Source organism: Apium graveolens, chromosome 10 (genome assembly GCF_009905375.1).
Source record: "Apium graveolens cultivar Ventura chromosome 10, ASM990537v1, whole genome shotgun sequence".
NCBI lineage: Eukaryota > Viridiplantae > Streptophyta > Magnoliopsida > Apiales > Apiaceae > Apium > Apium graveolens.
In genome coordinates this window covers 181,385,204-181,398,045 of record NC_133656.1, presented here as the reverse complement: position 1 = coordinate 181,398,045, position 12,842 = coordinate 181,385,204, and the positions used below count along the sequence as shown (strand labels likewise).

General features: G+C 45.9%; 2 protein-coding genes across 2 annotated transcripts; one reads left to right on the top strand and one right to left on the bottom strand.

Annotated features, from left to right (window-relative positions):
- Positions 1-290: 290 nt before the first annotated feature.
- On the top strand, positions 291-2,710 carry LOC141693524 (protein STRICTOSIDINE SYNTHASE-LIKE 4-like). Its single transcript, XM_074498660.1, has 6 exons — positions 291-582; positions 928-1,140; positions 1,276-1,343; positions 1,577-1,813; positions 1,922-2,054; positions 2,147-2,710. Exons 1-6 carry the CDS (start codon positions 433-435, stop codon positions 2,417-2,419), a joined length of 1,074 nt encoding a protein of 357 aa, XP_074354761.1. The 5' UTR covers positions 291-432; the 3' UTR covers positions 2,420-2,710.
- A 5,985-nt stretch (positions 2,711-8,695) lies between these two features.
- Positions 8,696-12,144, bottom strand: LOC141691397 (uncharacterized). Its single transcript, XM_074496139.1, has 5 exons — positions 11,908-12,144; positions 10,768-11,340; positions 9,745-10,557; positions 9,389-9,508; positions 8,696-9,202 (listed from the first exon to the last, which is right to left on the bottom strand). Exons 1-5 carry the CDS (start codon positions 12,142-12,144, stop codon positions 8,696-8,698), a joined length of 2,250 nt encoding a protein of 749 aa, XP_074352240.1.
- Positions 12,145-12,842: the final 698 nt, after the last annotated feature.

Here is a 12,842-nt window from a genome sequence, read left to right as displayed (position 1 = left end):
CTATGTAATTACGTAATTAGTAAAATGGAATCTTTTGCAAATTATTTCTTCAAAGAGGAATTCGACAAAGAGGAATTCGACATTGTTGTCAACTTTAATTTTCCTCAAGATGCTGAAACTTATCTTTAACCCCTGCATAGATGCCGAAAGCTTCCGATTCCAGTGTAATTGTCAGCAGCTCTAATTTAAGAAATTGTCTCTCTCAAGTCTCAACACACAAATAAATACAGAGTGTAGCCCAAAGAATATAATAATATTTCTAACTGCGTCTAGACGGTAGATATATTTATCTCCTCAACACAAATAATTACAATTTATGAACACTTCCAATAATAACCTTGTGACACCAGAAGATAACATTATCATCTTAAGCACATCAACTTGGACAAATTCTGTTATCAGTTAGCACAGAGTCTGATAAACAAAGCAGCCATGAATTCCATGGTATCATCATTTTTAGGCTTTGTACTAGCTTCTTTGCTAGCAATTTCCATTCAAATCTTTTTCTTTACACCAACATATCCACACCAACTTCAGTTTCCTGCCCCATCTGTAACTTTTCCGCCTAACAACCACTTACAGGTACTTTATTTTTTTTACACTTTGTGATGTTTCAACACAACTTTTTATGTTCTTTTGAAATTCGTATATTCTATTCAGTATTACGGAAACAACCTCTTTACTGAGTACTAGAGGTAAATTTTGTGTATATTAACTTCTGAGCATAATATCCCTATTAAGTATTAAGTAACCGGTCATTATGAAATCTTCAATCAACTACTTAATATTGTATCAAAATTCGGTATTGGGAGGGTCTCACGGAGCCTTTTTCCCAACACCTTAAGATTTTAGAGCAGGTTACTTTACCGTACGAAGTATTTTTGTTATGGTTAAGTGGTTAATAATTTCTGGTGCTATTTTTTTTAGGAAGTGGCAAAACTTGGAGAAGGCATACTTATGTATCCGGAAGATGTTTGTGTGGACAAAATGGGCATATTCTATACAGCTACAAGAGATGGATGGATAAAGAGAATGCATACAAATGGAACTTGGGAGAACTGGAAGATGTTCAACACTCATACTATACTTGGGATCACAATTACAGCAGCTAATGATCTCATTATCTGCGACACCGAGGAGGTAGTAAATACTCGAAAACTTGTGAAATATATGACAATGATGTATAATAGAAAAGTACACTCTAGAGTTTGGGGTATATGTATGTTCATGTATAGTAAGTGCAATAAATGAAGATATGAACTTAATGATTTGCAGGGTCTGCTTAAAGTTAATGAAGATGGTGCGAGTGTTCTTGCATCAGAATTTAATGGTACCAAAATAAGGTAAAATTCTTGTGTAAGAGGATAGTAACTCAACATATATTTGTAGGTGTTCTGTTGAAATAAACCAATTCAGCATGCAAACTGGTGCTTTGTAAGTTGTAACTGGTTTTTAGGCAAATAGTCCGGTTGTAGTGGAAAGATGAGCTTACATACCTGATACTTGTGATCTAGATTGGATGCATAAACCTATATGACAATTAGATAAAACAGTACTAATTAGTTTAGTTAACCAGGTTTGCAGATGATGTAATTGAAGCAGCAGATGGTAGCTTGTATTTCAGTGTTGCAAGCACCAAATATGGACTCCATAACTGGTTCCTCGATGCAATTGAGGCCGAACCTCACGGGCAGCTCCTCAAGTATGATCCTTCCTCCAAGGAGGTATCATTAGAGTTGGATAATCTTGGTTTTGCTAATGGTGTCGCTCTCTCTAAGGATCAAGATTATGTAATTGTTTGTGAATCATGGAAGTAAGTGATATAAATAGAAGTTTAAGGCGAGGCTTGACTAAATTAAATTATAATTCTATACTCTCAATATACTAGAAATATTTTAAAGTGCTCTTATTTGAATATAAGATTTAGGTGCCTAAAGTATTGGCTAAAGGAAGAAATCAGAGGGAAAACAGAGATATTCATTGATAACCTTCCAGGGGCACCGGACAACATCAATCTCGCTCCAGATGGTTCATTTTGGATCGCTCTTATAAAGGTATATTTAGGGCATTGCAATAGCTGAGAGTTAATAGCTAAATGACTACCAAAAGCAAATAACACCAATGTAATTACATTTCTTTTTTATAGGTACATTCCAGCAATCTGAAATTTGTGCACATGTCCAGCACAATCAGACATCTTATAATGACATTTCCGAGCTTAACCAATCTAGTCAATCCTGCCGCAACAAGAGCAACGGTAGTAAAGGTGGGTGAGGATGGGAAGATAATCAAAATGCTGGACGATCAAACTGGAAAGGTTATGTCGTTTGTGACATCTGCTTTGGAGTTTGAAGATAATCTCTACTTGGGAAGTCTAAACACCGACTTCGTAGGAAAATTACCCCTGAAAACAACATAGCCTTTGCTTTGCCTATGGGAGGGAACAATTCATATCGAGTATTCTGGACTAGATGTGATCTTACAGTAGTTTGCATTGTTGGTGAATGTCAATTTCTTGTTACATTGCCTTTAGTTATTCATAAGCTCCCGCATATGTAGTCATAAATTACCTGATCTTTGATCAATGCCAAGATAATAAAATAAGAAATATGATCAATGTATTATTACAGACAGTGCCCCATGCCTGTATTCTTATTGTACTAAAATAGTAGAGGAGCACAAACACTTTTGTTTGTCTAATAGTTTTCAACTCTTCTCTTCAGCACATGCATGGGCTGTGTGTGTTTCTGAATGTGTATTATAGAGGAGAAAGACGATCTTTCTACAAATGATACGCTCAGTTTAGCAGAGGTATCTCCCAAACTCAAATCAGGATTTAAATTAGGCCTTTGATTTTATGGGATGGTATTTTACTTGATTAACGGAAATGAGAATTGTATTTTATGTGTTAATTTTTGGTTGGAAGTTGTATTTTGTTTTAAAATTCCAATAACCTATAACAACCGTACAATAATAACAACAACTAATATCACATGAAAAAGAAGCATGCCTGTGTATAAACCATTAATAATCCAAACTGCATGACATAAAATTACAACATAAGTTGCATGTATATACCGAGTGTGATTTGCTCATATATAGTCATTTTTTTTAATTATGATCAGAACTCAGAAGTCAGAAAATAAAAATGGTTTAAAGAACATGCTGAGAATTAGTAAATGGTTTCAGCAGAAATGGGAGAAAACTAGTTTTTATAATTTTTATGAGTTGCTACATTGTTGGCTAAAACTTTATACAAAATTATATATCTCAAGTCTTTGAAATTATTGTGAAGAAAATATTAAAGTTCATTTGTGAAACATTATAAAACATAATAATTTTATTTTAAAATATTTATATAGAAAGATAAAAAAAAACATAAGACCTGTTATAGGGAGAATTTCGTATAACAATGTTGTGGAGGTTAATGGGCGGAACAAAGATCAAGGACGGTGTTTGAGGGCGGAGGAAGGTTGTTTGGTGGTGGCTGAGCTTGTATGTGGACTCCTTAAGAAAGAATATGGTTTGTTATTCTCTGTCAAGTGTCGACTCATGTCTCATACAAGTGCCTACGTACCTATTTATAGGGATCAAGCCTCACGTAGTTCTTGGGGAACAAGTCACGTAGGCTAGGGTTAGGGTTCTCCAACCCGTGCAGCCCAAGCCCACGATAAAGTCAGGCCTTCAGCCAATTAGTCACGTAAATCTCGACCGACTCCACACGCTTCCTATAATCTCACGGCATCTCCGTATTTCTTCCCATAATTATAGCAATAACCCGTGTCGGCCCCGAAATTTACGAGCAACTCAGTCATCTATAAGCCACTTTCCATGTCGAACACAAAGTCCTCTAATGCGGGCCGGCCTGGCGGCCTCGGCCCGCACCGCCTTCCTTTTTAACCAATAAATACAATGTTAACTTTGATTTCATAAGATGTGGGCTCGTGAACCCAGCCCGCGTGTGGGCACCTGAGCCCAGCCCGCGTGTGAGCAACCGAGCCCAGCTCGCGTGTGGGAAACCGAGCCCAGCCCGCGTGAAGTCATCTGAGCCCACCTTGCGTGCTATCATCTGAGCCCAGCTCGCGTGAAGTCATCTGAGCGCACCTCGCATGTGGACACCTAAGCCCACCTCGCATATGAGAGCCCAGATGGCAAATGTGAGCCCAGCTCGCATGTGTGAGCCCAGCTCACTTGTCATGAGCCCAGCTCGCATGTGGTCACGTGAGCCCAGCTCGTATGTCACGAGCCCCGCTCGCATGTCACGAGCCCAGCTCGCATGTCACGAGTCCAGCTCGCACGTCACGAGCCCAACCCACATGTGCTAGCCCAAGTCTTATTAATCCATGGTTCTAGCCCCACACGAGAGTTCAGCTTCTCAATGCACCTATAGGGACCTGTTTAGGGCCCATGGCCGAAAGCGGGCATAACAACTACCCCCCAAAATTCCTGGTCGTATTTTTTAGGCTAGGAATTTTCTAGTCTTTTATGACCTCGCAGGTGCGAGTCCACCAGGCCGCACCAAACTGCCTTGCGTGCCTCGCCTCGCATACCTTTCATTTTAGCATTCATTTTGACAGCCGTTGGACAGCTGGCGTGGGGATCCGTGTCGTCATCTAAGATGGTGACACGCGTCACCTCCCCTTTCTCTCTCCTATCCCTTATAAATATGTGAGATTTGAATTCATTTCTCACATTTCCAAAAACACTTCCTGAATTGCTGCTCAATTTGCTCAAGGATCTACCACGGCGAAGATTATCATCTCAACAAGAACCGTCTACCGGCGGCGATATTCTCCGGGACCAGATTCATCAGGATCTTCATACACCTGTCCCACAGGTACTCTTCGATTCGAGCCCGTTTTTTATTCATGCTTATTCATGTACACCATGCGAGCACACACCACCTGTTCGATGCGAGTTCACACACAACCACAATGCGCGATGCGAGTCCTTTCGCTCCTTTAGACACTTAGGTGCGATCCCGTGTGAGATGTGAGGACACTTAGGTGCGATCCCATACTTGTTTTTTGTTTTTTTCTTTTTAGGGCCACACACTAATTTTCACCATCTTTTACAGATGTCGAGTGCGTCTTCAGCCCGCTCCTATGGATCATCTCGCTCTTCCTCGAGCCCGGCTCGCACCTCTGCTAGCCCGGCTTGCTCTTCAGCTACTTCATCTCCATTAAACCAATATCCTCCTGAGCAGCGAGGCTCAAAGGACTTCCAACGCGAGCTGACTTCTCTTTCTGGTCGTCTTAGCCAACCCATCTCTCCTGGCTCAGCTATCACCCCTCAAGGGGCTTTGAATATTGCCAGAGTTGAGAACTCGATGCGAGCAGCTGGATCCGGCTCGCTTGATATTCACCTCGACCCGAACCCTGAGGATTTCACCAGGAAGAAGAATATATATGATTGGAGAAATAGGCCCGTGGACCTCTCTCATATTCCAGCCTCCCTTGGGGTAGAAGAGCTGCTAAACCGAGAGCCTGCTCCCTTCGATAAAGAACGAGCTGAGGAGATATTACGAGAAATGGCTGGAGAGAGGGCAGCCCGCCTGAGGCAAGCTGCAGCTAACAGCCTCGACCCCATTCATCTCGACTCAGAATCTACTGACAGTGACTTGGGGAGTGCATACTATGACACCAGGAAGAAAGGAAAAGAGCCCATAGCTGCTGAATACCCCATCTTGGGGCTCGAGGGTGAAGAGGACGGCTCGCACTGGTCCTATGACTCTCCTCAGAGCGAGGAGGTGGCAGATGTTACAAGTCAGTATAAGATTTGTAATTATAACTACATCCCGGCGGCCTCTCCTGAGCCTTATGTGCCTCCTGCTCAGCCCGAGCTCGAGGGTGAAATTGTTTTCAAAAGGCAGATCATTCCTGATGGGGAGGAGAGCTCAACTGCAAACGAGGAGGTTAAGGTGCTCGCTTGTCGCGACCTGCCTACCTCGCTGACTCAGAAACATCTGGCCGAGCACATTGAGCAGTTTCAGCTCAAGGGCCATATTGTCTTGCCCCTACCTCATATGAGATGCTACAGATTCAATCACTTGGAGAATGGAGGCAGGGTGCCTCACATGGTCTTGTCCACTTTCCTATTAAGGCTGGGAATCTCCTCTCCTCTTCATCCCTTCATTAAAGATATTTGCGAGTATTTCCAGCTCGCACCCCTTCAGATCAATCCAAACGGATACCGGGCCGCCCTCGCACTGTACATCATGTACCATAAATGCGGGCACCCTTCTCTAACCGTGAGGCAGCTGGGTTACTTCCTCCATTTGAAGCATTCTCCTAACGACTTTGGGTATTTCTACTTCTCTGTCTGGCCGTGCTTCAACAAGAAGAACCTCATCCACAACGGGCCGAGCAACTCAGGGAAGTGGAAGAGCCCTTACTTCTATATCCACGAGGTGCCTCGAGTCCAGACTCATTTTTATTAGAATCCATGTAAGTTTTCCCTGCCCGCTCTCGTCTCTTCTACCATAGTTCTTTCCTTTTAACAAGAATTTCTTTTATCTCCAGCCACCCCGCCTCGCACTGTCCTTGTGGGACAAGAAAAGATAAACGCGGACAGTCTTCTAAATCTTCCTAAGGCGGACCGGGACATCCGAAAACTCATAACGACCTCAAATCTGGTCGCATGTGGGTTTTTGAAGGAAGGAGTGAGGCTGACTCCTCAGAAGAAATCTAGGAAGAGAGCCAGAAAGGGTAAGAATATCGGGCCCGCACGTCCGGGCCTGGCTGCTCGCATGCGCGAGCTCGTGTGCTCGCGTGCTCACTTTTCCTGCATGCATCTCATTTCACATCGCACTTTTAATTCTCTGTATTTTTCACCTGCTCGCATTACTTCTTTCCATTCCATCTTGCTGTGACTAATCTATTGCTTTGTTGTTTTCTTTTTCAGAAATGGCCATCTCCCCTATCCCCTTCATGGAAGAGGCTGAGCAGGCTGCGGCCTCGGGCCCAGTTCAGCCCGCAGCTGCGAGCACAAGGGCTCGCTCTCAGGCCAATCCTCCGGCCCGCATGACTACTCTCTCTGAGCACCTCAAGGATTCAGGGCCCTCTCCTCGAATAAAGAGGCATAGAGGTCACAAAGAAGGAAAAACTGGCGAGCCTGAGCCAAAGAAAGTTGCTCCCTCTGATGCTCCTCTTCCCTCCTCTTCTTTTGCCAATATGGTTGCGACCATATTCGGCCGGCTCGCTCAAGGTCACATCAGCGAGCAGGATTTAAAGGATTGGTCTTCCTCTGCTCTCGAGGTTAACCAGGATGCACTCTCCCGAGCCGCGGCCGAAGTATACTATCATCAGTTATCTAAGGCTCGAGAGATGCGAGCCCTCAGCCAGACCAACACAAAGCTCGAGGCTAAAGTCAAGTCCCTTCAGAGTAAGGTCGCTGAGCACGGGCAAGAGAAAGTTACGCTGGTGAACAACTATAATCAGAAGATAGTTAACCTGAACGCTGCTCACGACAAGGCCCTAAGGGAGCAGAAGGAGGCTCATGACCTGGCTGCTGAGGCATGGAAGAAGGAGAAGGATGCCCTTGAGGAGAGGGTGCTCGAGCTGGAGGGATCGGTCTCTGCCCTGACCGAGGGCCGTGAGGCTACCCTCGCTGATGCTAGGAATCTGGGGGCCAGGAATTTTATGAAAGTCTTTATGAAGAAGGTTCCTGACTTCGATTGGGCGGCTCTGGGTGTGAGCACAGCGAGGCATGCTGAGAAGTTGAAGCTAGAGATGGAGAGAGATGCCCAAATTGCTGAGGAGGCTCGGCTCACGGCCGAGAAGGCCCAGGTCGTTGGTGAAAATCGTGAGGGAGCAGATGCTGATAACCCTTGATGTAATTTTAATTAGAACTAGACTTTTGACTGGGTAAGCGGGCACCCCTCTCGCCTAGCGCTTGTATTTGAAATATTCTGCCTCGGGGCATAACTTATTTAACTTTTGTTTGTATAAAATGTCAAGTCTTTTGTGCCCGCGTATGTCTTTACGGTGCCAGCTGGCTTTCTTCATTTTTTGTGTTTTCTTACCATGCCTCTACTGACCAAAAGTAATCATAACTCCGGCCGCTTATGGCGAGCGTTACCCCTTCACTGCGAGCCCAAATAACCAGCTCGTGTCATTTGTTCAATCAAACAACCATTGAGAGAGAATGCCAAGTGGAACAAGCTCACATCAACTCGCAGGTGTTGTAGGTGTGCTCGCACTAGCGAGCCGGCCTAGGAGCTCGCATGTATCTTCTCCTCACATCATGCGACTTTGAGTATGTTTGATGGAGGGCTGGGCCCCCTGGGTCGCATTTGTGGTCTTGAGGGTCAGGGTATGAGCTCGCATCGCGGGCCTATACCTCTTTATCCTCATCTTTTATCTACTATGTGTTCATATTTGTCTAAGCGGGCCGTGGCCCGACTCGTTTCATGTTCTTGGCGTCAAGCGGGCCGAGGCCCGGCTTGTTTTAACATGTTAATAAAACAACTGTTCTGTCCTCGCATGGGTTCCCAAGGATGGGGTCCCCTGCTGGGTATTTAATCTATTAACAGAAGTTAAAATATTAAGTGCGCAAATAGAGATCAATCATTTATTCATAGATAATGGGAAGTGAAAAGAGTACATGCTTGTGGTCTCAGGGAGGCACCTATATGGCACTACCCCCCGAGACTTAGGAATATTTTAAGATAATACTAAGTCTGGAAAGAATAATATTACTGATAATACTTGCGAAGGTGTTCCGCGTTCCAGGCTCTTGGGATCAACTTGCCTTGTATATCATTGAGGTGGTAGGTTCCCTCCCAGAGCACTGACTTTATCTTGTAGGGGCCTTCCCAACTCGCTCCAAAGACTCCGTGACTCACCACCTTGGTATTTGGCATGACCCGGCGCAGAACCAAATCTCCCACCTTGAAAGTTCGGGCTCGAACCTTACTGTTGTAATGCCTAGCTGTCCTCTGCTGATATGCCGCTATCCTGATCTGAGCCTCTTCTCGAGTTTCTTCGATCATATCCAAATAGAGCCGATGATTGACCTCGTTTGCCTCTGAGTCATAGTTGTCCCTTCGAAAAGATCCTGCTCCCACTTCAACGGGCACCATAGCTTCACACCCATACACCAGAGAAAAAGGGGTCTCTCCAGTTGTGGTTCGGGGTGTAGTGTTGTAAGACCATAGGACATGGGCGAGCTCTTCTGGCCATGCTCCTTTCTTCTCTTCAAGCTTTGCCTTTAAGGTATGCTTAATGATTTTATTAACAGCCTCTGTCTGCCCGTTACTCTGGGGGTGGCAGACTGCGCTAAAGCTCTTCTGAATCCCCAGCTGCTCACAGAACTCTCGCATCTCCTTGCTATCAAATTGTTTCCCATTGTCAGATATCAGCTTGTAAGGGATGCCATAGCGACATACAATAACCCTGTATACAAACTCCCTGAGCTTTTTCGCTGTGATAGTGGCTAGGGGCTCGGCCTTTGCCCACTTAGTGAAATAGTCTACCGCAACCACCGCATACTTGACGCCTCCCCTGGCCTTCAGGAGTTCCCCAATCAGATCAATTCCCCACATGGAGAAGGGCCAGGGGCTCATGAGGGATGTGAGAGAGGTCACGGGGTGGTTGTAATAATTGGCATATCGCTGACACTTATCACAAGCTCGGGAGAATTCAGAGGCGTCTTTTTTCAGCGTTGGCCAGTAGTAGCCTTGCGGAGGATTTTCTGAGCTAGAGAGCTACCCCCCGAGTGATTGCCACAAATACCCTCGTGTACTTCCCTTAGGATGTAGTTGCATTCATCCCCATCTATGCATTTGAGGAGAGGAACACTGAACCCTTTTCTGTATAGAATCTCGTCGTATATCACATAGCGGGCTGCTTTGTATTTTATCCTCCTTGCCTCGTCGTCCGGAAGTGAACCTTCTCTTATGTATGCTAGAATAGATGTCATCCACGTGGGGCCGAGCTCATTACTGAGGCTGCCCACCTCGTGCTCAGGCACACTAGGTTGCCTCTGTATATCAAGGGGCACGGTCCCTAGCAAAGTGCTCTCGCGGCGTGAGCCGAGCTTAGCTAGCTCGTCTGCGCCTTCATTCTGCCCACGCGGGATTAGTTCCAGCCTCACCTCGTTGAATCTTGCGATTATCCTCTGTGCGCACTTCAGGTAAAGCTCTGTTCTCGGCCCCTTAGCTTGATACCCCCCGTTTATCTGATAGACCACAATCATGGAGTCACTAAACACACTCAAATTCTCGACCTTCATTTCCAGAGCTAGCTTGAGACCGTTGATCAGGGCCTCATACTCAGCATCATTGTTGGTTGCATGAAAGGCCAGATGGGTCACACGTCTGATCTTGTGCGCCTCTGGGCTGATTAGCTCGATTCCAGCTCCTGCTCCATCACCGTTAGAGGCACCATCCACAAATAGGCTCCACCATAGGGCACTATTTTGTCTCTCCAGTCCAACTTCTTCTGTGCTAGGTATAACAACAAGGGCTCCCGGCTCCACTTCTTGATGTGGGGGAAATTCTAGCACAAAATCGGCCAAGGCTTGACCTTTGATCGTAGTCCTTGGCTTATAATCCACCTCGAATAGGCCGAGCTCAACCGTCCACTTCAACATTCGACCAGAAGACTCTGGTCTATGCATCACTTGTCTGAGGGGGTAGGAGGTTCGCACTTCTATCTTATGTGCCTGAAAATAGGGCCTGAGTTTTCGGGAGGCCAGAATCAGAGCATACGCTAGCTTTTCGAGGCTTGTGTATCGAGTCTCGGCATCGGCTAGCCTTTTACTCACATAATATACTGGGAGCTGGACACCATCCTCCTCTCGGACTAATACTGCACTTATTGCAAAGTCGGAGACGGCCAAGTATAGGATCAAAGTTTCTCCTGCCTTTGGGTTGGACAATATTGGAGGGCTACTGAGATGCTTCTTTATGTTCTGAAAGGCTTCCTCACATTCTTCGGTCCACTTAAAGTTCCTCCCCACTCCTTTGATTGCTTTGAAGAACTCTTGGCATTTATCGGAGGATTTTGAGACGAAGTGGTTCAAGGCAGCCACTCGTCCCGTTAAGCTTTGAACATCCTTCACCCGTCGAGGGGATCTCATCTCGAGCAGGGCTTGTATCTTGGTTGGGTTGGCCTCAATGCCTCTATGTTTGACAATAAATCCCAAAAACTTCCCTGATTCAATCCCAAACACACATTTCTGGGGGTTGAGCTTCATTCTGTACTCCCTTAGGATCTGGAACATTTCTGCCAGGTGGCGGACATGATCCCTCGCTTCTTTCGATTTCACCAGCATGTCGTCTACATAGGCCTCCATAGTCTTCCCCAATTGATGTTTGAACATCTTATTCACCAGCCTCTGATAGGTTGCCCCCGCATTAAGGAGCCCGAAGGGCATTCCGATGTAACAGTAAAGGCCCCGATCAGTAATAAAGGAGGTGTGCTCCTGATCTGGCCCATATATGGGGATTTGGTTATATACCGAATAAGCATCCATAAAACTAAGCAATGCGTGCCCAGCCGTGGAATCAACCAGCTGGTCAATTCGGGGTAGAGGAAAGCTGTCCTTCGGGCAAGCTTTGTTCAGGTCGGTGAAGTCTATACATGTCCTCCACTTGCCATTGGGCTTCTTGACAAGCACGGGGTTGGCCAACCACACGGGGTAGAAGGCTTCTCTCACAAGTCCTGCCCCCATTAATCTATCCACTTCTTCTCTGAGGGCCTCTGCCCTCTCTCCACTAATCGGCCGTCTCTTTTGCCTAACCCCCTTCTTTTTCGGGTCCAAGTTGAGCCGGTGGCACATGATATTTGGGTCAATCCCTATCATATCGGAGTGTGACCATGCAAAGACATCCAAATTCTCCCTTAGGAAGCGGGCTAGATCCTCTCTCAAGTCAGGACTTAGGTTAGAGCCTATTCTGAGTACCTTGGAGGGATCATTTGGGTCTACCAAGATCGGGATTGTGTCCTCTGTGGCCCCGGCCCTCTCGACCATTGGGGGCATTCTCGGGTCTAAATCTGCTCGAGCCTCGCTAGTTTTTTCCATTTTCGTGATTGCCAAACCTTCCGCATCCTTGAGCTCGGTCTGGTGAGCTTGGGCCGGATTTATCAAGCGTTCAGAGGTTGCAGTTACAGTTCGAGTGATTCTGTCGGGTGGGTCCATAGTGATTGTTGTTTCTTTGTGTGCCCACTTCCCTCTCCTAAGTCTTGCAGCGATTTATTCTGGGCTCTCTTCTTCATCACTTGCTTCCTCTACAATCCCCTCTTGTATCAACATGATGGGCTGAGAGGCTTCCATTAGTAAGGCCCCTGGGCGTGGTTCCACATGAATTCCCATGTGCTCGAAGTAGTTCTCAGGCAACTCCTCAATTGAAATCAAATTACAAGTCTCGTGGCCCTCGGGACGTATTCTATTCCTGCCCTATACCTCTTCCATGGGGACGTCGCACTCACCTGCTTCAGCTATCTCCCTTGAGGCATTTCTTGACTCGGCCGCCTTGAGTGCCTGGTTGTAGCAGACCCTGGATTCGTATTGACAGCTCTTCAAGATGCCTACCCCCGTGGGGGTTGGGAATTTTATCGTCATATGATGGATCGAGGTCACCATCCTCATCGCCCTCATAAGGGGTCTGCCCACTATAACATTGTAGGCACAAGGCTGGTCTACAACTGTAAACATAGCGATCTGGGTGGCCACATGAGGCTCCTCTCATATGGTCACCGGGAGCCGAATTGTCCCTTTCACTCCGATCGAGTTTCCCGTGAACCCGAATAGGTGCCCACCTGTTGAGGTTAATTCTCTATCCAATAATCCCAGTTTTTTGTAGGCATCATACGTTAAAACATCAGCTGAGCTCCCGG